At 42.3% G+C, this 21272-nt stretch overlaps 6 protein-coding genes across 6 annotated transcripts; 2 read left to right on the forward strand and 4 right to left on the reverse strand.

Annotated features, from left to right (window-relative positions):
* Positions 1-157: 157 nt before the first annotated feature.
* Positions 158-2071, reverse strand: SS1G_09225 (hypothetical protein; the record flags this gene model as incomplete). Its single annotated transcript, XM_001589454.1, has 3 exons — positions 158-509; positions 568-965; positions 1034-2071. The coding sequence occupies 3 exons, from the start codon at positions 2069-2071 to the stop codon at positions 158-160; spliced, it is 1788 nt and encodes a 595-aa protein (XP_001589504.1).
* Positions 2072-6258: 4187 nt separating this feature from the next.
* Positions 6259-7808, forward strand: SS1G_09226 (hypothetical protein; the record flags this gene model as incomplete). The annotated part of the gene is made up of 4 exons (XM_001589455.1): positions 6259-6300; positions 6409-6484; positions 6799-6941; positions 6996-7808. The coding sequence occupies 4 exons, from the start codon at positions 6259-6261 to the stop codon at positions 7806-7808; spliced, it is 1074 nt and encodes a 357-aa protein (XP_001589505.1).
* Positions 7809-8959: 1151 nt separating this feature from the next.
* SS1G_09227 (hypothetical protein) lies at positions 8960-9631 on the reverse strand (the record flags this gene model as incomplete). The annotated part of the gene is made up of 2 exons (XM_001589456.1): positions 8960-9292; positions 9464-9631. 2 exons carry the CDS (start codon positions 9629-9631, stop codon positions 8960-8962), a joined length of 501 nt encoding a protein of 166 aa, XP_001589506.1.
* Positions 9632-10104: 473 nt separating this feature from the next.
* SS1G_09228 (hypothetical protein) lies at positions 10105-14122 on the forward strand (the record flags this gene model as incomplete). Its single annotated transcript, XM_001589457.1, has 3 exons — positions 10105-12079; positions 12215-13192; positions 13509-14122. 3 exons carry the CDS (start codon positions 10105-10107, stop codon positions 14120-14122), a joined length of 3567 nt encoding a protein of 1188 aa, XP_001589507.1.
* Positions 14123-14818: 696 nt separating this feature from the next.
* On the reverse strand, positions 14819-16037 carry SS1G_09229 (hypothetical protein; the record flags this gene model as incomplete). Its single annotated transcript, XM_001589458.1, has 2 exons — positions 14819-15855; positions 15905-16037. 2 exons carry the CDS (start codon positions 16035-16037, stop codon positions 14819-14821), a joined length of 1170 nt encoding a protein of 389 aa, XP_001589508.1.
* A 2472-nt stretch (positions 16038-18509) lies between these two features.
* Positions 18510-21032, reverse strand: SS1G_09230 (predicted protein; the record flags this gene model as incomplete). Its single annotated transcript, XM_001589459.1, has 1 exon — positions 18510-21032. The coding sequence occupies one exon, from the start codon at positions 21030-21032 to the stop codon at positions 18510-18512; it is 2523 nt and encodes an 840-aa protein (XP_001589509.1).
* Positions 21033-21272: the final 240 nt, after the last annotated feature.

The raw sequence follows: 21272 nt of genomic DNA on the forward strand, positions 1-21272 counted from the left end.
ATCATTCATTTAAAAACTACATACATATATCTCATATCTTTCATAATCTATATAATCTTTCATAACCATCAATCATTCACATTCATATAAAAATTCCTTTAAAAAGGAATCCCTTTCTTCTCACTTCCCACACCTCTCAGCTCATCCCACCTCGCATCTAATAACTCAAAACCAACTCCTTCAATTTCTCAAAATCTGGCGTTCCCAACCCAGTAACCGGATCCCATCCCTTCGTCGCATTCCACGTCGCATAAGGAATCACCGCACCATTTGGAATCTTAGCGCCCGTTTGTCCATTAACACCATTACAGCCTACGCTTCCACCGCCAGTGATATCGTTAAGAGCGCTTGTGCCGAGGAGATAGAGGAGAGGGTTGACGAAACCGAGGGCGGATTTACCTGCTTTGAAGCGGGCGTCGTTGAGGAGACCGAGGATGGCTGCTACGACGGGGGCGGCGGCGGATGTACCTCCTGAGGGGGAGAGTTCGCCGGAGTAGACGACTTGGTAACTGTGGGGTTTTCTGTTAGGAGATGGGGAGGAATGATTGGTGATAAGGGGGGACTTACTCAGGAGTTAAACTGTGAGCGGAAATATCTGGGAATCCTCTTCCGGAGAAATTGGTATAGCTCTCGTAGTATTTCCTTGTGGATGGAGTGATATGTTCGGTTAAATATTCAGCTACAGCAGCGGTTTGATACCAGGCGGTTGGGAAATAGTTTGAGAATCCTCCTGACCCATCATCCCAAGCGACTTCGGGAGAAACTGATTGGGTTCCTCCAACTGATGTAATGTATGGACATGTACCGGGGAATTGAGGTTGGAAGTATGGTGTATCTTTTCCATCGTTTGCAACGCATCCTGCTCCTACACCGGTATCTCCTGATGATTCGAGGATGGAGATACCTCGAAGACCCATGATACCGATTAAGTTGCAGACTCGAACGGCATAAGCATATGGAACTGTCTGAATATGGGTTAGCAAAAGAATACCATGTGGAAATTGAAGAATGTAAAGACATAAAGGTAACATACATCTTCATCATCACCATAAGAGTTTGAGATAACTTGTGGGATAGCGGAGTTTGGTTGAGTCATCAAGTATTGATAATATGGCAAATATGGCTCATTAGAGTTATCTGCGGCAGTTGGCACATCAATATTAGGAACGAATGGTGGTGAACCACCAGTGATGAATTCCTGAACAGGTAAAGGATGAGCAACACCAATAATGTTTTGAACATCAAGGTTAGCCTCTCCGTTTTGAGCAGTAGCTGGATTCTGATCATTGGTAGCTCCATTGATGAGAGTAACTGAGAAGTTTTGTTGTGGGATATCAAAGTATTTCTCGTATTGGAAAAGATCAGAATAAAGAGCTGATTGATTGAGGAAACTACCGAATCCGATTCTGCTACCGGAAGAAACTGAAGGGGTATAGTCTCCAACATTGTACAATTCCTTGATACATTTAGGAGTGATGGATGTTGAGCAAGAAGCATCAACTGTAACTTTGGTAGCTGAGGTATCTTTCTTTGTAACCTTAGTTGGAGCATTTGCGACGGTCTTTCCGAAATAAGTTGTTGGAGAGATGAGATCGATGTGTTCAGCAAGATGATCCGGAACCGAGTATTGAGTAGTTCTGACTTTTGTTACGCCATTACTTGTATAGGTCTGGAAAGTTGCATTGAGGATCGAATTGGCCTTCTCAATGGTTGCCGCAAAAGTAACAGTCGATCCATCGCTCACAATGTTTTGGGCACCAGCACTCGTCAACCATGAAGTAACAGCATTACTTGCATCGGCAGAAGGAGCAAATAAAGCATTAGCCTCATCAGCATCGAGATGATTTCCATAATCCGCATTTCCGGGTGTTGAAACAGCAATAAGTTTGGCCTCTAATTGATCGAGATTTTGCATTGCAAGACCAACTGTGAGAGTGATAGCTGTACTTGAATCTGTTTCTGCAACAGTCCATCCGCTAGGAACTGCGGCCAGTTTTTCCATAACGGCACCATATGCTGGGAGAGCTTGAGAGAGCAATCCCGCACAAATGGCGGTCTTGGGGTACATCATGATTGAAGAAGGTTGATGAGATCAATTGGCGGTCAATCAATTGAATCTTTCAACGAGGACGGGTAAGAAGTAGGAGGGATGAGGAAAAGAATAGAGGAAAGATGACTAGAGGAAGAGGTAGCAGAACAAACATCATGAGGAAATCCCTCTCTTTATCAACCTTTCCCGACTTTTCCCAACCTCTGTGTATATTAAAATTTTGCCATCGTCACCTCGGATCACCTAACATCTAAATCCCCTTGTACCTGAACACCAACACAATCCATCATGTAAGATCTCACCTCCATCTGCACAAACCGGGGACTTGCATCTGAGCAGTCATCTGGACGAATAATCTCTCACCATGACATTGACATTCCCCGCAAATGGAGATTCAATCCAGCCGATGTGACACAGCAAAGAGGATCATTCGAGCTATCGTCAACGTTAATCAAAGGTAGCTTTAGAGCTTTATAACATATGTGGCAGGTGCATAAGCCCAAAAGCTTGATCAACGGTATGCAATCGATTATACACCTTCCAATTGGGTATTAGATCGAATGTGGCTTACCCGCAGTGCGGATAAGCTAGATGAAGCGACGCGGAAACTCCGGTGTTGAGTTACCTTTTGAAGAAGTCGATAGGTTAATGCGTGGTTTTATCTGCAGATTGGCGGAGTATAAGCTTTTGATGAATAAACAACAGCAGACTGGATAAAGGATTAATTTTTGGTACCTGAAATAAAATAGACTACGAGTAGGTATTATTATTTACATAAAATTCATATAGATATACTCTATCCCTAAAACCCCAAAACACCGAAAAATAAACCGCAAAATCCCCCCTCCTCCTCCCAAAAAAAACTTTAACCTTTAACCTTCAAGATTACTATAATTCTCACTCATCATACAACATCAACATCACATTACCCTAAAGTCATAAACTCACTGATGAATAAGCTTCTTATCTCGAAAACGTAGATTATCAATCCCTAAACCCTAATCCTTAACCTTTATCTTTTTCTCTTATCCACAATCGCTATCAATACCTAGGTATCTATACAGTCAGTGCACATTATCGCACCGTGCGGTCAGCATTCTAAGATCTTTGGGTAGGAGGCTCTACTGTTAAAATCCATGGTCAATTATTATACCAGACCGGTACTTTCAATCGATGAATGTATTGTACTCGAGTGATATAGCTGTCACGAACCACGACTAATATTATACAATAAAAATCCTAGGATAATAATCGTCCCAGGACAATTATCCTAGGAGCTAAATTATCCTAGGAAACGAATCGTCCCCGGATTAGTGTCCTGAGGCTCCGATGGTATCACGTGATGTGATAGCTCTGCTAGCTGGCTAGCAGAGCTAGCACTCAGGAAACACATAGTATATAGTCAGAATAGTTTCATAGTATAGGAGCTTCGTGCTCAACTTAGTTATCAATTAGTTTACCTACATTCTAATTGATCTAGTAACGACTTCACTTCCAAGTGAATACCAGTGATAGAGCCTTAACCCATAACTACCAACTGACGAACCTTAGGCAGCCGCTGCCTCCAGTACTGTATCGTTACAGAAAGATTGAAAGATTCCAAGATTCCAAGATTGAAAATAATAACACTTTACTCTAGACTAAGAAATTGCTTCTGTAATATAAGCAGATTTCCAATCTCTGACTGATTCGCTGTTCCCATAGGGATGGATCAATCAATCATTCATCAATATCTAGTTATTAGCCCATCTCCAAAAGGCAAAACAAACACCTGCAAAAGCAAATACTCCAAGTGCGATGAGTGTGGAGAGTATGTAAATATCCATGGTTTTTAGTTTGTTTGTTGATTGGTTGGTTACTACTTTGTTTTCCAAGATGTTTGTTTGTAAAGTGTAGTTTTGTGGTTGTGATAGAACTGGGGAATGGAAGAATTGGGGTAAAGAGGTGAAGCTTTTATAGATGGTTTGGATGTGTTGTTTTATAACTAATTCAAGAATTGGATAATGAATACTTAAGTCTTGGGACTTTTGTTTTCTTTGTTGTGGTTTGATAGAGTAGTTATCAATTCTCTCTTTGGGAGACTTGATTGCATTATTAATTAACAAAGATTTTGTAGCCTTAACTTCTGCTGTTTGGTATGAAGGAGAGTGATTGTTCCTGGAACCTCTAGGACAATCGCTGTATCAACATCTTCTACAAACTTTTATGGAATCATACAGCCGATTGCTCATTTTCAGTGATGGTTTTTCATCAAAAAACACCTTGGGCTGTATCACATATTGCCATCACCAGATCCATTCGGTAAGACGGTTGTTGAATTTTCTACCATCTTTCTGTCACGATTCACCATTAGGATTGATGGTGTTACATGATAGCAAACTGATTAATTAGGAGAGCTTAGGCCTTGTGCAAACACGATCAGATTTCATCGAATTAGTATGTGATCTTGGTCACCTGAAGATCGTATGCGCACGCACCATCAGAAATCACGTGATAAGGAGCCCTAGGAGCTTCGTGCTCAACTTAGTTATCAATTAGTTTACCTACATTCTACTTGATCTAGTAACGACTTCACTTCCAAGTGAAGACTAGTGATAAAGCCTTAACCCACAACTACCAACCAGACGAAACCTCAGGCAGCCGCTGCCTCCGGTACAGTATCGTTACACTTTCCTTACACACTGAAGAAACCAAGTACATTTCTCCCACAAGTATCGTTGGCCAAACAGACTTTTATGAATCTATTTCTGGTGAAATTGGTCTTAGACTAAGGTAACAGATTCTCAGAATCCATAAAATTGGTAAAACTTCACATGATAGACGGTAGTTGTTCTGGAAAGACAAAGGTGGGGCATATTACTCACAAAAAGCACCAAGCAAAGAAACAAAGAGATTTGGAATACAGACCACACGTGACTAGACCATCGAGTTAATCGAATCAATCGAGTCAATACAATCCATCAGCAAAATCCGCATCAATACCCAAACCTAAAGTTGGCAGAAACCCAGAGACAAATCGAATGAAAACCTGTCTAATCGATAGTTTATAGTTTCACAGCCACGTTTGGTTCCTTGGCTAGAGGAGGAAAGGGGACCGCTTCATGGCTTTAAGGTTCGATAGCTACCGTGTGCTAGACTAGAATTGTCATAAAGTCTGCGGGACCGGGAGCTGGTTAAAGACAAAAGTGGTAAGGAATTTGGTAGATGGTGTTTCTGTAGGCTTTTCCGTGTTGAGTGTTTGGGAAGTAGAGGGAAACTAGAGGGAAGGTGGCGTTAAAAGTTGGTGGGTGCTTTGGATTTGTTTTATTTCTCCATGGTAGTAGGAATTAGAGCTTAATTAGAGCTTTTGATGAATCTTGTAACTTGTTTGACGTGTTGTGTTGTGTTGTGATGTGATTTATGTGATGGTATTGTATATAGCTGTGGTAATAAACCAATATTCAAGGTCGTTCCTGGTGGAGCATATTGATATAAGCATCTCGGGATCCTGCAGTATACATTGAAGATCTCATATATATCCATGATGAAGATCAAGCAGATGAATCCATAAGAAGAAATGTCACGATGCATGGTTCAAGCAGATGGAATTGAGAATTAAAACAATATGGTAGAACTCAGGCACAGTACCTAAACAGAAAAGGGTCCAAGATTACCTAACTACTGGTATGAAGCTTTCGTAAAACCTTACTACATAAATTCCGGTTGATGCTTTCGGGTTTATCCAATTGAAGAGATTTGATTGGTCCATTTTATCACTTTTGTCATATTTTCATCATTCTTCCTGGTATCGGAAAATCACGCTATTTTACCGAATGAGGAGGGACCGACGTCATTTCCTTTGTTACCATCTTTTTACTCGCAGTCTCTCAGTAGGTACTTCTTTCTCATTGCTCTAAACCAGGATCCCAAAATGATCGTCATGATCTAAAGTGTCTTCGTCCCCACTTAACTCTCCAGATCATCAAGAAAGCAATCGCCAGCCTAAAACTCAAGCATCCATCTCCCGAAGCTTCCTTCTCGATTCAATTATAATCATTTAATTATCTATTCTATTAATCTGTCAATCATCATCATCAGCAGCAAAATAATCCTTTTCCCTATACAACTAATCAATTTCAACCCAACCCAGATCTCTTTACTTACTCTTTCCTCTCATCTCATCACAACAAAGACCCTTAAACTTACAGTCAAACCAAACCATCTTCACAATGCATCGCACATACTCTATGAGACAATCGCGGGCCCCAACTGTAAGTTCTACTCTGTAACTCGAGGCGTGATGGCAGACAGACTCTTGTCGCAGTATGAAAAATAAATGAGCATCTCACTGACGAGTCTTTCTTTTTTCTCCCTCACAGGCCTCGCAACTTCAGAATCCTCCTCCGCCACCTTCGAGCACAAAATCTACTTCAAGGATCTTCAAAGGTGGTCTCGGTCAGTACATTTCTATGACGTCTACCATAACTTTTACATGATGGATGTGGGGTAAACAGAAGTGTCTGTGAACGGGCAATGGGATGCGCAAAGGGAAGGCGGGGCACCAATTTTCCCATATGCTCAATCTGGATATTTTTGGTTGAACAGTGTCTTTTTGGCTATATGGGAGATGGTTGCTTGTGTTGGGTTGCTGGTGTCATGATACTATTGCCCGCCTGAACTGTTGCTTGATCTCTCGTTGCAACTCAATACAAATTATCTCCCTTCTTGGAGGAATGAAGAGGATGACTTGCTAACAATCGTTAATTCAGGCCATGCTATGCGACTTAAGACACACTCTGCGCTCAACACCAGGGGCCCAGAGCTTTCCAAAAAGCTTGGTCAACTCGTGAAGATGGAGAAGAATGTTATGCGCAGTATGGAACTTGTCGGGAGAGAGAGAATGGAGGTAGCAGTAAGTACATTCCTTAACAAATACAATAAAAAGCTATAATCTAACATCATATAGCAACAACTTTCCATCTGGGGAGAAGGATGCGATGAAGATGTGTCAGATGTTACTGACAAGCTGGGTGTATTACTCTACGAGATTGGTGAACTAGAGGACCAATACGTTGATCGTTATGACCAATACCGTGTTACCATCAAGAGCATCAGAAACATCGAGGCTTCTGTTCAACCCAGCAGAGATCGCAAACAAAAGATTACTGACCAAATTGCTCAACTTAAATACAAGGAGCCAGAATCTCCAAGAATTGTCGTGCTTGAGCAAGAACTTGTTCGTGCTGAGGCCGAATCTTTAGTTGCTGAAGCTCAACTTTCCAACATTACCCGTGAGAAGCTCAAGGCCGCTTACACCTACCAATTCGATGCTCTCCGTGAGCATTGCGAAAAGGTCGCTATCATTGCTGGTTACGGAAAGCATCTTTTGGAACTTGTTGATGACACTCCGGTCACTCCAGGTGAAACTCGTCAAGCATATGATGGATACGAGGCTAGCAAGGCCATCATTCAAGATTGTGAAGATGCTCTTACCAACTGGGTTAATTCCAATGCTGCCGTCTCTGCCACTCTCTCCACCCGAGCTCGCACTTTGTCTCAACGCAGACGCAACAACATTCAACGTAACGCTCAAGGTCATGACCTCACTGGCCAAGATCAACCCTTGAACGATAACGAGTCCGGCCTCTGGGTTCCTGCTGCCGCTCACAAGGGTGGAGACGAATACGAAGATGAGGAAGAGGAGGAAGAAATTGCTCACTCCCATCAAGGTAGCGTCACCAACGGCGAACAAAGAGGTCGTCAAGAAGAAGTCGTATAATGGTTGAAATCTAAACTTAATATCAAGAAAGAATGAGAAGATGACTAATCAGCTAGTGAAGGTGTTGAAGGATAGTAGGGGATTCAGCAGGTGTCAATGTAGGAAACAGTGGAACCGGATTGGACTGGTGGGCTTCTGAGCATATTCCTAGGATCTTTTTTCTTTCGCCTCGCAAAACCAGTTATGATTATGGCTATTCGGATGGATCCATGTAGTTGTCTTTTTTCTTCTTACTCTATTAAATCATGATAATGTTGGAATGTTATGTGGTGGTAATTGATCATATATGATACATGAGGATATGAAATGGGAGGGGTGGCAATGGTAAAAGGGGTTTTTAAGGTTTGAGGGGGAAGTTGGAAGGGAAAGGAGAAACACTTCTTTGGGGTTCTTTTGTATCTGTAGTTTCTAATGAAATGTTCTCTTTTTTCATTTTTTTTTCTGATTCATATTTGTGTGAGTTGTAAGATACTCTTTGTTCTATATAAGGTCTTTTCGGAGATATTTATATATATGCATATGTACATAAGGGCATGTAAGGATAAATAAATGGAATACTTCGCGTGTAATGGATAATTAAAAGTAGTATTTCAACAGTTCCTGCGGGCTGTTCCTCCAATTTCAAGTCTTTGGATTGATGGAGATGGAAACTTTAGCTTTAGGATTATGGGGATTGTTTTTCGTTCAACTCTTGATAACTGAAAACTAGCTGCACAATACTGATCCCTCCTTTATTGATAATATCTATCCTTCGATAGATGCGGGGTCTTTGGGAAGCTAACCCTACTTTCACTCTGAACTCTGGGTTTCCTTTTTATGTTTTTTTTTCTTGCTTGTTTTTGCCCGTCTGTATCCACCATCATTTTCTTCCTCTTCGTTTTTCCTATTTCCGATATTGCTTTTTAATCTATCATGTAGCGATCAGGTAGTGAATATTATGTTATGTTGTGTTTGATTTTGTAGGTGGTTTTTAGTGGTGATGGTTGGATATGTTTGTTTATATAATCTGATGGTGTTTGTATAGCTTGGTTGATACGGGATGGGATGGGATGAGATCATCCTTGGGCTCGGTCTTGTTTATCGGTTTATAGATTTACGTATCGAGATATTCCATACATTCCTTCATGGATACTACTCTTAAATGCCCCTTCTCAGATCGAAATTTCCTTCTCTTTTCCTTTGATCAATGGATCTTGTTCTGGGGGATTAACCTTAGCTAAAGGATCTGAAGTGTTGATAGTGGTTGTAGGTTTCCGTCCTCGCACCTGACTCGAGAATTCTTCAAGCTCGATTCGTACGATGTGTTTTCCGGGTACGACGACGAGTCCTAGCCAGCGGGGTGTAATATTTAAGATTGATGTGGAGGGGTTTGCGGAAGATGTGGGAGAGGTGGAAGTTGAGGAGGGAGGTTGTGGGATTGAGGATGAAGGAGGACAAGGTGGAATGCGATATTCATAGGTTTCCGAGAGGATTATGTTGAGGTCCTATTTTTTGGTTGTTTTTATTAGTAGGGTTTTGGAAAATACGATACGAGAATATAATAAAAGTAACAAGAAACGATAAACATAAACCACACACTCAAAGAAGTATAGGAAATGCGCAAGGGGGAAAAACGAATAAGAGTCGAAAAGGAGAAATAAAATAGGTAAACAAACAGAATCGGTACACTTGAATGACCCCCGAAACATGCGATTGTCGGTTGTATGGATGAGAAGGGTTTTGGATAGGAGACTGTGTAGGTAGGTGCGTGCTTGTTGGTGAGCTGGCGATTCTTGGGTTTGGGAGGAGGAGGTTGGGGGAGAGGAGGGGGCGAGTGAGGTCATGATTATGGGCGAGTTGTTGTGGAGGGAAGATTGAAGATTGGAGATTGGGAATTGGGAATTGAGGATGGGGAAAAGGATGGGGAAATAAATTGAATGAGGGGTGTTCGCCGATAAGATAAGAGATCACGTGTGTTCGTGGCCGGTATGCGTCATTACGCGGCTTTGACTGGGAATAAGGCAGAAGTGAGATGTGGGATGTGAAGTTTGTGAAGTTTGTTGCTTTAATATCTTGATTGAAGAGACGAGAGCACTGATTGGAATTTTGATGAGAATTTGGAGATGAAATAAGTATTCGACAATTACAATCGTATACAGGAGTAGCTACGAGTCAAGAATTTCATTAGCTTCAGATACGATCGTTACCTGTTTCTCGCCATCGTCTACCGGCAGGAACTTACTGCGCTCCGAATCCCAATCATACTCCCAAACCCAATCAATCCATCGACAGAATATAAAAACACAACACTCTCACCATGGGTGTCACCGGTCTTTGGACTATCGTCCAACCCTGCGCTCGTCCTACTCCCCTCCCAGCTCTAAATCGCAAACGTCTCGCCGTCGATGCCTCAATTTGGATCTATCAATTCCTCAAAGCTGTACGCGATAAAGAAGGGAATGCCCTTCGAAATTCACATATCGTGGGATTCTTCAGAAGGATATGCAAATTATTGTTTCATGGAATTAAACCAGTTTTTGTATTCGATGGTGGCGCACCGATATTAAAACGTCAAACGGTTCTAGGTAGAAAAAGAAGGAGAGAAGGGAGGAGAGAAGATGCTGTTCGGACGGCAGGGCGATTATTGGGAGTACAGATGAAAAGAAGAGCGGAGGAGGAAGATAGTGAGAGGAAGAAGAGAGAAAGGGAAGGGAGAAATAAACCTACGGTCGAGGAAGAAGAAGTTGTGCCGGAAGAACAATTGGCGTATGTCGATGAGATAGGGATGTCAGCACAAGAACGACAAACGAGTCGAAAATTCTATAAAAAGGATGCATATCATTTACCCGAACTTACAAATGGGATAGAAGGGATGGGAAGGCCGGAAGACCCGAGAATCATGAGTGCGGAGGAATTGGAAGAATATGCGAGACAATTCCACAGTGGGGAAGATGTTAATTTGTATGATTTCAGCAAGATAGATTTTAATGGGGAGTTTTTTATGAGTTTGCCGGCTGTGGATCGGTATAATATTTTGAATGCGGCCAGGTTGAGAAGTAGATTGAGGATGGGGTTGAGTAAGGAACAATTGGAAGAGATGTTTCCAGATCGAATGGCGTTCTCGAGATTCCAGATTGAGAGGGTTAGGGAGAGGAATGAATTAACCCAGAGGTTGATGAATTTGAATGGGATGAATTCTGAGGAGCATATGTTTGGGGTCAATGGGACGAATAGAATTGCGGGGGAGAGAGGGAGAGAATATGTTTTGGTTAAGAATGATGGAGTTGAAGGTGGTTGGGCACTAGGCGTGGTTTCATTAGAGAAAGGGATGGGTGATAGGAATAAACCCATTGATGTGGATGATTATGATAAGAGGAAGAATAAGGTTAATTTGGTATCAGAATCGGAGGAGGATGATTTTGAGGATGTTCCTGTGGAGGGCTTGAACCGATTACCGAAAGCTAGAGATAATGGGCTGAATTTGACTTATAGCGAGTTTCAAGCAAGAGAAGTTGCGAATAGGAGAAGGGAATACGAAAACTCGAGAAGAGAGTCAGATCGGCGGCCAGTAAGGAAACCATCTGAGGATCCTGATTCTCTTTTTGTGGATGATACAGGTGGACAACCGCGCCCTAGTACGACGAATGCTACTTATGATGATGAAGACGAAGATATCAATCGTGCGATCGCTATGTCATTGCAGCAAGACCAAGGCCAAGATGATGAGCTTGATGAGGAAGATCATTTAAAACGGGCCATTGAGTTATCACTGCAGAAAGGACATGGTCAAGAGGAAGAGGGAGATGATCCGTTTGAAGATGTTCCCATGCTGGAATACGAGCAAAGAGCAGTAGCAGATGCTAGACCTCTCACCAAATCGAGCGGGAAAATGATTGCTCATATGGTCAATAATAGAGCTAATGCTGCTGTACCGAAACGGAAAGAAGATAGCGAAACACTGGATAGTGACAGTGATAGCGATATGGACTTTCAAGCGGCATTGAGGAAGGCAAGAACACAGAAAGCGCCGGAAAAAGTTCAAAAAATAGCACCAGTTGCTGTAAATAAGAAGAATCCTTTCGATGGCCCGTTGCCGTTTGAGAGTCTTCAGTTTAAATCTTCCCTTTTTGGCAAGAAGAAACAACCAGAGAAGTTGGCTGTAGATCCTCAAGAAGAGGATGAAGAGGCACTTGCTGGTGGTTTCGAAAAGGAAGATGAAGAAGAAAAAGCAAAACCTTTACCTCCATGGCTACTTGGCAATGATGATATCAGGTCACAGGTTCAACAGCAACGTAAGAAAGATCAAGAATTAAATGCTAAAGATCGCGAAAGGGCAGAAGAAGATGAGAGGATTTTTCAACGTAATCATGGTGTTATCCATCTGGATTCTGATGATGATGCTAATGATAGTGATGTGGAAATTTTAGATAAAGCTCCTACGCTTGAAGTGGCAAAAGAGAGTGTGGATGATTTGACAGATGCTGCTAGAGCTGAACCATCAAAATCTGATATTTCTCAGGACAGACAGCTACCGGTTCAATCCTGTGCAGAAAATACAATTGATTTGCTACAGGATTCTGATGAGCCGGTTGAATGGTCGGAAAGCGATCATGGGGATGTTATCCCTAAGCCTAAGAAAACTTTAGATGCAAGTAACACTACGTCAGTGAGCATAGAACAGAATTCTTCGAAATCAAAATCACCATCTCCCGTCTTCGAAGATGTCGATCTTCCTGATGTTCAAGCAACTGAGCCTATTCAACCTTTGGCTTCTACAAGAAAAAGCCCATCGCCAGTGTTTGAAGATGTTGATATGACGAATTCTACAACTTTCTTATCATCCGGCCCAACAAAGCCTCCCCAACCACCCGTTGACGATGCATACGACCGCCAAGAAGCCGAGACAATTCCAGACGAATTCGATTTCAGTGACCCAGAAGAAGAAGAACTCATGACCCAACTTGCTATTGAAGCAGAAGAGCATGCTAGATTTGCCAGTACCCTGAACAATAAATCCGAAAAAGAAAATCATGATTCGTATGAAAAAGAACTCAAAGCTTTACGAAGTCAACAAAAGAAAGATCGTAGGGACGCGGATGAAGTATCGCATATTATGATCACGGAATGTCAAGCTCTACTTCGTTTATTTGGAATCCCTTACATCACTGCACCGATGGAAGCAGAAGCTCAATGTGCTGAATTGGTACACCTTGGTCTTGTAGACGGTATAGTTACAGATGATTCGGATATCTTTCTTTTCGGCGGTACACGCGTTTATAAGAATTTATTCAATAGCAATAAACTCGTTGAATGTTATCTCTTATCCGATCTTGAAAAAGAACTTTCTCTCTCCAGAGATCAACTTATCTCAATTGCACATTTGCTAGGTTCAGATTACACAGAAGGTATACCAGGCATCGGCCCCGTCACCGCCGTAGAAATTCTTTCCGAATTTCCCCTCTCAAACCGGTCTCCAAGAATTCAAAGAATGGTGGTCCTCCGTTCAAAATCCTCTCACTACTCCTCCACTCGCAAGCGAACCAACCCTTTTTCGCAAAAAGTTCCGTCGCTCACAAGCTACCCAAACTCTTCTACCCCCAGGCTTCCCCAGCGCAGCAGTTACAGAGGCATATTTAAAACCAGATGTTGATAGTACAACCGACGCTTTCCAATGGGGAGTCCCTGATCTAGAACAGTTGAGAGAATTTCTAATGAGTACAGTTGGTTGGAGTCAGGAGAGAGTAGATGAGATACTAGTACCTGTTATCAGGGATATGAATAGACGAGAGTTGGAGGGGACTCAAAGTAATATTACGAGGTTTTTTGAGGGTGGTGTGGGGGTGGGAGGTTTGGGTACTGCTAGTGCTGGAGGCGGAGAAAGGGAAAAAGGGGGAAGTAAGAGGATGAGAGAGGCGGTGGGGAAATTGAAGGCGAAGAAAAAGGGGAATGCGTTGAAGGATCGAGGGACTTTTGCTGATGATGCGAGGGAGTGGGCGAAGAGGAATGAATTGAGTGTTGGGGCGCAGGAGAGGAAGAAAGCTGAGAGTGCAGGTAGAAAAGGGAGTGGGAAAGGGAAGGGAAAGGGGAAGAAGAGGAGTGTGGAGGAGATGGATGGGGGTGAGAATGAGAATGAGGATGAAGATCAAGACAAAGATGCAGATGAAGATGCAGATATCGAAACAGAAGAAAATGAACCAGATGATGAAGATGAAGAAGAGACTGCAACATCTACACCAAAACCATCGCGCTCGCGCTCTACCTCTGGAAAAGCGACGAGTAGGGGAAAGGGTATTAATAAAACCCAGGGACAAGGTCCTAAACGGAAAAAGATGTAGAATTAGAGTTATCTTTCTTTTGTATAATATAAGACTTGTATAAATATTTAAATAAATAAATGTTATTATGTATGTACAGCAATTGAAAAATAAGATCTTATTTTATTAATATATACTTCTTTAAATAGTGTAACTACTAGTATAATATTGATATCTTGACCACAGATTATAATCTTATAATTAAGGGAATAAAATATTTCCTCAATTTAAGATTATAATCTGAACATCATGGTGGAAAATAAAATATAGATTGTAATAATAAGACTTAAATAAAAATCTTCTCCGCATCCGGGAACGAATGTTGGATCTGGTGGATACAAGATCTTAACTAGTAATACTGTAATTTATATGTAATAGTCGTATATCAATCTTATACTGCAGTCAGTGCAACTCAAGAAACAAAAAGGATGGATGGATGTATGGAGATAATCTTGTATCTAAATCCTCTGCTATTACCTAGTAACCAGAAATCTAGGTATTTACAGATAATAATTTGTAAGAAATGAAATAGGTACTTGTCGATTCCAACGATAAGAGTTTGAGAAATTATAAAGAGGGGGAAATTATTCAAGTCCGTTTTTATTATGGTTTTGTAGCTGGTTAACTAGGTTCCTCATTTAACATTTACTCAATATTCACTCATATTCAACATTCCACAATCATCATCATCATCATCATCATCATCCAAAACACCTCCTACCACTCCCTAGTCGAAGCACTAGGCGGTAAATCCTGCTCCCCCGTCCCCCAAGAACTTTCATTCCTCCCCAAAACCAACTCCAAGACACCGCCCTCCAACCAAAAATCATGCGTCACCCAATTCTTAGTCCAAGTCTTCCCATTCAACGTCGCACTCTGTATATAAATATTCGCATACGAAGCATCAAAGCCTATATTTCTTACCGTGGCCACTTTCCCCGTTTGCCCATTGCGGATACTGATTTCGCGGAAATAGGGGGGTGTGATCAGATAGACGTTTTGGCCTGAGATGGGCCATAATCCTAGCATGGAAAGAGTAGTGAATGAACCCATAGCGCCTGAATCGTCGTTTCCTGCTAATCCGGCTACGGTGTCGTTGAATTGGGAGGGGATGTAGAAGTGGGAGAAATAGGCTGAGAGGCCAGGGCGTCCGGCGTAGTGGAATTGAAAGACGGGGAGGAAGGCTTGTTCGTCACCTATGTAGAGGAGTCCGGATGTATGGAGATAGCTGAGACGAGATGTGAAGGTTGAGGGGCCTCCGAGGGTGGTTACGAGCGTTGCCATGTCTTGGGGGACAAAGAAGGTGTACATCCAGGAACTTCCTTCGTAGGTTTCATGGCCAGTGGGGCTGAGATAACAGGATGTGAAGTTGTAGAGGGGGGAACAAAGAGAAGGGTCCTGGTAGCCAAATGTTCCGTTTAAGTAGCGGGGTTGTAAAAAGCCGGTGAATCCGCTGTCGACAATGGAATTGGGTGCATCAGTTGATCCGTTAACATAGGACGTTTGATCGGCTTTGTACATATTTTTCCAATTTTCGGATCGTCCGATGTATTTTTCTACATCCCCAGTTTTGCCAAGTCCATGGGCCATCAAGGCGATACAGAAATCGTTGTAGGCGTATTCTACGGTTCGGGAGACGGATCGTGTCATGGGTCCTACTCCATAGGGGTCAAAGTCGTCCGTTGGGATATAACCGAGAGTTTTCCAGCTGGTTAGACCGCCGCGACCTTCGATGGACCAATCTGCTGGCTCATCTATGTCTTGTTAATGGTATGATTTGAAATTATTCTCGGGATGACGTACCTTCAGCATCAGATACTACTGCTTCATAAGCTGTTGCCCAATCCACATCTTGCGTGATATTCTTCAGATAAGAATCTGCTAGAACAATATCTGCATTCGAACCCCCTTGAGTGAAGCCTTTACATAGAGACATTCTACAATCCGGAAGCTTTCCTAGAAAGATGTTATATCAGAGACAATTCTTTCTCCGGAGTGAACTTTGAAGCATACCTTCATGATGATAAATATCAATCAAACTCCTTACCATCTGCGTCTGACTATAAGGATCCAACAAAGTCAACAATGGATGAATACTCCTGAACGAATCCCAAATACAATAGTAAGAATCATAATAAGGTTCATCACTATCCCACAATGGGTTCTCCCCAGTATAATCCTGAGGTGAAATCATAGCCCTATAAGCCCCAGACCAAAAAACAGTCTGAAGTTCATCACTAACACCCGTAGCATCAATACTAATAACGGAAAGTTTTTCTCTCCACGCATCTTCTGCAGCAGTTAAAACCTTCTCAAAATCAAAGTCGGGGATCTCGGTTTCGGCGTTCTGGCATGCTTTTGAGATGCTGATGAATGAAACGCCTACCCGTGCGAGAATTTGATTGTTGGCGGGTGCTTTGAATTGTGTCCAAGCACCGGCTGGGAGAGGAGGTGAGTTTATACCATCAGGAGTGACACTTAAATTCTTGGGTTGGCTCCCGGCACGATTATTCTTGAAGACTCCTGTGTCTCTAATTTCTGCACCTTTGAAATCAGCGCAGAAATGTAAATCGTAAGTTCCAATTCCAAAGGAAGGATTAAAAGTTCCGGTTCCAGAGAGTCGTCCTGTATCTGGATCGACTTGGACCGAAGCATTTGAACGAGAGTCTGGTAAATCCGTTAGATCTACTAGAATGAGAGGACTGTATGGTAGAGAAGTCTGCTGGGTAGAATTTGAATAGCTAGATGTTGAGTTTGAGGGGAATGTGAATCGATATAGCGCAGTATGATTTGTGACTGTTGCTTCTGTATGAATAGAAGTGTTTAGAGAGACCGCAAAGTATCCCGGGTGAGCTTCGGCAGTTCCATTGATTCGTCTTGATGCTCGATCAGTTTTGGTAAAGAAACAATTATTCACAATATCCCCAGGACATCCAGTTTGTGGGAATAGTGGGAAATTTCCAAGTGATGGTGACTTTGAGATAATTTAGTTAAGAAATTTTCTTATGAGTGCTGTTACTCACACCTCCCGTACCAGAATCATGCATATGAGAAAACCCCGTGATATCAGAATTATCTGAAGCAAAACCTCCTTGCTTTTCATCCGGATTGTTTATATCTGCAACTGCCTTTGCCATTCCTTTGGAACTAATGAGCTCAATTCATGAAGGTCTTCGGAGGCAAAAGAGCTTACCAAAGGGTAAAGTGGCCCCAGAAAACACATGACCTGCAGTCACATCAGTATATAATTGCATTCAACAGCTTGCAAGAATCAAGCATACCTCCATTATCAGTCCCAATCAATGGATCAACATATTTGAACACATCAAAGTCCCCCTCTATTTGACTTCCAGTACCTCTATCAACCAAGATCGCCAAACCCACGAGCAGAGCCGGCCATTGTGATAAGAACCCCATGATTGACTTCACAATATAAGAAAGCAAAGAACGAGCAGCTCAATTTCCTCAGAGAAGATACAAATTCCCAGAATCCTGGGGTCAACCAACATCTTTAACTTTTTTCCCCAACCGATTCATACAAACAACGAGTATCCACTTATTTCTCCACGGTACCATACGACGTTACACTACCCCTCATTTGTACATCTTGTACACTTTTTCATCTCTTCTCGAGCTTTTCCTTGGATGATCATCATAACCTACACCTGTATTGGGACTTGCCAATGCAGAATGCGGGGTAAGTGACAGGGAGATGCAGATATGTACGCCATTGCCGGTGCGGAAATTGATGTTGATTATCGTTGAAGGATACATCGGATCATTGTTCATGTATATTCCATGTATAGATGACCGATTTTGGGTGTGAGGGTGTTTTGATGTGTTGAGGTTATGAAGTTGGGAATCGATGTAATATTCGAGTTTACGATATCGGGATAATGACTTCCGAGGGATTAGAACTGATGGTGGGTTTTGAGAAATATTTGTGTATTTGCAGACTTTTATTCCTAATGTCGAAAATCACATTATATGTCATCCACTTCCTTTGTAGAGCCTACAATGCAAAGTACTTGCTGGATGACTTCACTAAAACACGTGATTATCATGTGACTATGAATAATTTCACACCAACCACCAGTGAACTATGCCCCATTTCTTGACCTTACCTCACCTCCTCAACAACGACGCGCAACATCATCAACTCACAGCAGATCAGAAACAAGAATATCGACTCTTCCGTCTTGGATACAAAAGCTAAACCTTCACTACAGCAAAGTACTTCATACTTCAAAGCCAATGAAGATATATGCGGAGTGAACCACAGTTCACTTTGTATTAATCTGTCAAAAAAGATGCAAACATTGAATTTATAAAGTTATTGTAACACTCAACTTGATCTCGCCAGCTAATTTTAACACAAGCTGACAACACAAACGAATCGCCGTTAATCCTAATAGCATCTGCACGAAGCACATGCACATGCACACAAACTCAACTTGTCAACCATGCCCTCGGCTCCAGCCCCTCCATCCGCTTCCACACTATTCAGAATTTCCTTACTCAACACCCCCATATTCCATTCCCTTCTAAATTCCTCTTTCCTCTCATGACTCACCTGCCTCCACCAAGAAATAAAACACGGCATGTCCGTCCTCCATTTCTCATCCTCCTCAGGACACCCACCGCCCTTAGCAATATCCATGCACTTTATCTGAACACACATCTGTAAATAGTAGTGTATGTAGACGGCCAACGCATCGTATTCAGATTCAGGTGTATTTTTGAGAGTTGCGCTGGCATAGGGAGTGGACTTCGTGAAGGAGATCAGGACGCCGATAGCACGCATGAGTTCGTCGGGACGCATGAGATTGATTTGTGCGTAGGCGCTTTCCCACTTCATGAAAATGTTTTCTCTGACGAGATGCTTGGGACGCGATGAAGCCATAGCGCTAGAAGCACCTGCTTCTGCCTCTGCCATTGCCTTTTCCGATGCCTCTGTCAATGCTTTATTGAATACGTCTACATTAAAGTGTTTGAATGCCCTTTTTATGATTGTCGCAGTTTCCTCAATCAACTTCTCGTCAACACCATTGACCCCGTTGTCCTCTGTCAACACTATACACTTCTGTGGAAACATTTGTATAGAAATATTTTTCAACTGTTCCGCAATGGCAGCTAGCAGACCCTCTTTCACGCGGTTTACCAATTTGGCCGGTTCATCCGCGTCTCTCATCGTCTCTCCTGTTTTGGGCCTCTTTTTCTCATCAAGTCCGCTTTGTTCCCTGCCCCTAATGTAGACAGCAGTATAATCAGATTCTGAGGAACACGAATCAGAGATCTCATCATCATCATCATCTTCTTCAGCACCAGAGATATCAAGGAAGATGGAGCTTATTTCTTCATCATTCTCAACGGTGTCGGGCTTTGTGTCTTTGTTGATATGACTTTTGTGGGAGCAGGCGAAGCTACAATCGCAAACCTTCGCCTTCAGAAACTCGTCATAGTTGGACTGAATCAATGCTTGTTGCAACATCGCATCCTCATCATCGAAATCCTTGGGTTTTGGTATTTCTACGCTGTTTCTCGAGAGCGATCCACCTCGCATGTATGTGGAGCATTGATCGGTGTCGCTCGGAAGTGATCCAGCCTGAGTGATTGTGGAGCCTTGATGGGTGAGAAGTTCTGCTGTTGATGTAGAAGCCTCAGAAATTTTATATCTTATGTCCTCCATAGTCACAACTACATCTTCATTTGCCGGAGGTATACGAACTTCAAGATCGTTCTCGAGTAATAAAGCAGCATCGGATGTAATATCCACACTTAATTGTGCCTCTTTAGCCTTATTAAATGAAGTTTCTATTTCGTCATTCAAGTGCTCCAAGCGTTCGAAACTAGTTTCAAGCGTTTCCTTCAACATCTGCAAGTCCTCTTCTAACCTACCGATGATAAAACTTTTGAGTATCTCGGTTGTGAGTAATGTTTTTTTGTTTCCTGCTCCTACCTCGTCCTCTGAAGTTTCCATTTCCTTGGGATATATCTCGGCGCCCTCTTTCTGTTCTAGCGCCATTTGCAATCTTTCTTCCAGCTTTAAGCGCATGATAACACGCTCAAAGCCATCAGCTAAGCTTCGCATTTCTTTCAAACCGTCGTTAGAATTTGTTTCTACCAGACCGTTCAACAACTCGAAGGTTTTAGGAGCCATCTCAGTTCTCTCTTTTCTGTCTCTCACGCTCTGCACGGTCTTTGACAAAGTTTTGCTGCCAAAAGCAGATTCAGAGCTCTCAGCCATGTCCTCGCCTAATGAATCTAAGTGCGTGACATCAGTTTCTGCTCTCTCTTCCCTTTTTTGTACGCTCCGTATATTCTTTTCCAAATTTTCGGTTCTGATAGCAAGTTCAAACTTCCCATGTGTCTCTTCCTTTACATAATCCTCGCCATCCACGATGTTGTTCAGAGCCATTTTCTTTTGTTCAATACCTCCGCAGAGTTCAACATGGTCCAAAAAGTGCTTTTCCACTTCAGCCATCTCTTTTCTTTCTTGACTCAAAATGTGCTCTACTCTCTCATAGATCTTCTCTTTATCGTCGTCAAAGGGTACAAATTTCTTATTCTCATCAACTTTAAAAAGAGAATTTCCGCAAGACGATGAAGTAAATGGCTCAGAGTCTTTCTCCTGCACGCTCAATCGTGAAATCCGTCTCTTTTTAGTCGGAGATGGACTGTCGCGGGCTCCAGTGTCCTTCTCGACGGAGCGAACTTCATGGCCCGCGAGTTCCAGAGTCCCCACATTGAGTCTAGACATCGAGCACAGTGTTGAAGATATATCGATACCGCGCTTGTTGGATATGGATTTTATTTTAGGTGTCTGGGGTGACGAGGGCATCGTGGCCATTGCTGGAAATGGAGGTTCAATCGTTTCTGACATATCATCACCTCCCGATTCACTAGAATTTCTAGAAACGACGAGTGCCATTGTAGCGAAGATTCTTGATGGTTTTGTTTCTAGCAATTTGAAAGAAGGGATGAAGAAGCAGTTGCTGCAGTTAGACAAAAGGCAAATGGCTCCGATTTGTAAGTGCTCAGGACTCGTTGCAATTGAAGTTTGGAGAGGGATTTGAGTTTTTATTATGATGATTGGATGTTAGACAATAATGGATCAACGAAAGTAATGATGAAAGAGAATTAGTCTGTTCTGCATTGGATGCGATACTTG

The sequence above is a fragment of the Sclerotinia sclerotiorum genome, genomic scaffold, assembly GCF_000146945.2.
Source record: "Sclerotinia sclerotiorum 1980 UF-70 scaffold_13 genomic scaffold, whole genome shotgun sequence".
NCBI classification, from domain to species: domain Eukaryota; kingdom Fungi; phylum Ascomycota; class Leotiomycetes; order Helotiales; family Sclerotiniaceae; genus Sclerotinia; species Sclerotinia sclerotiorum.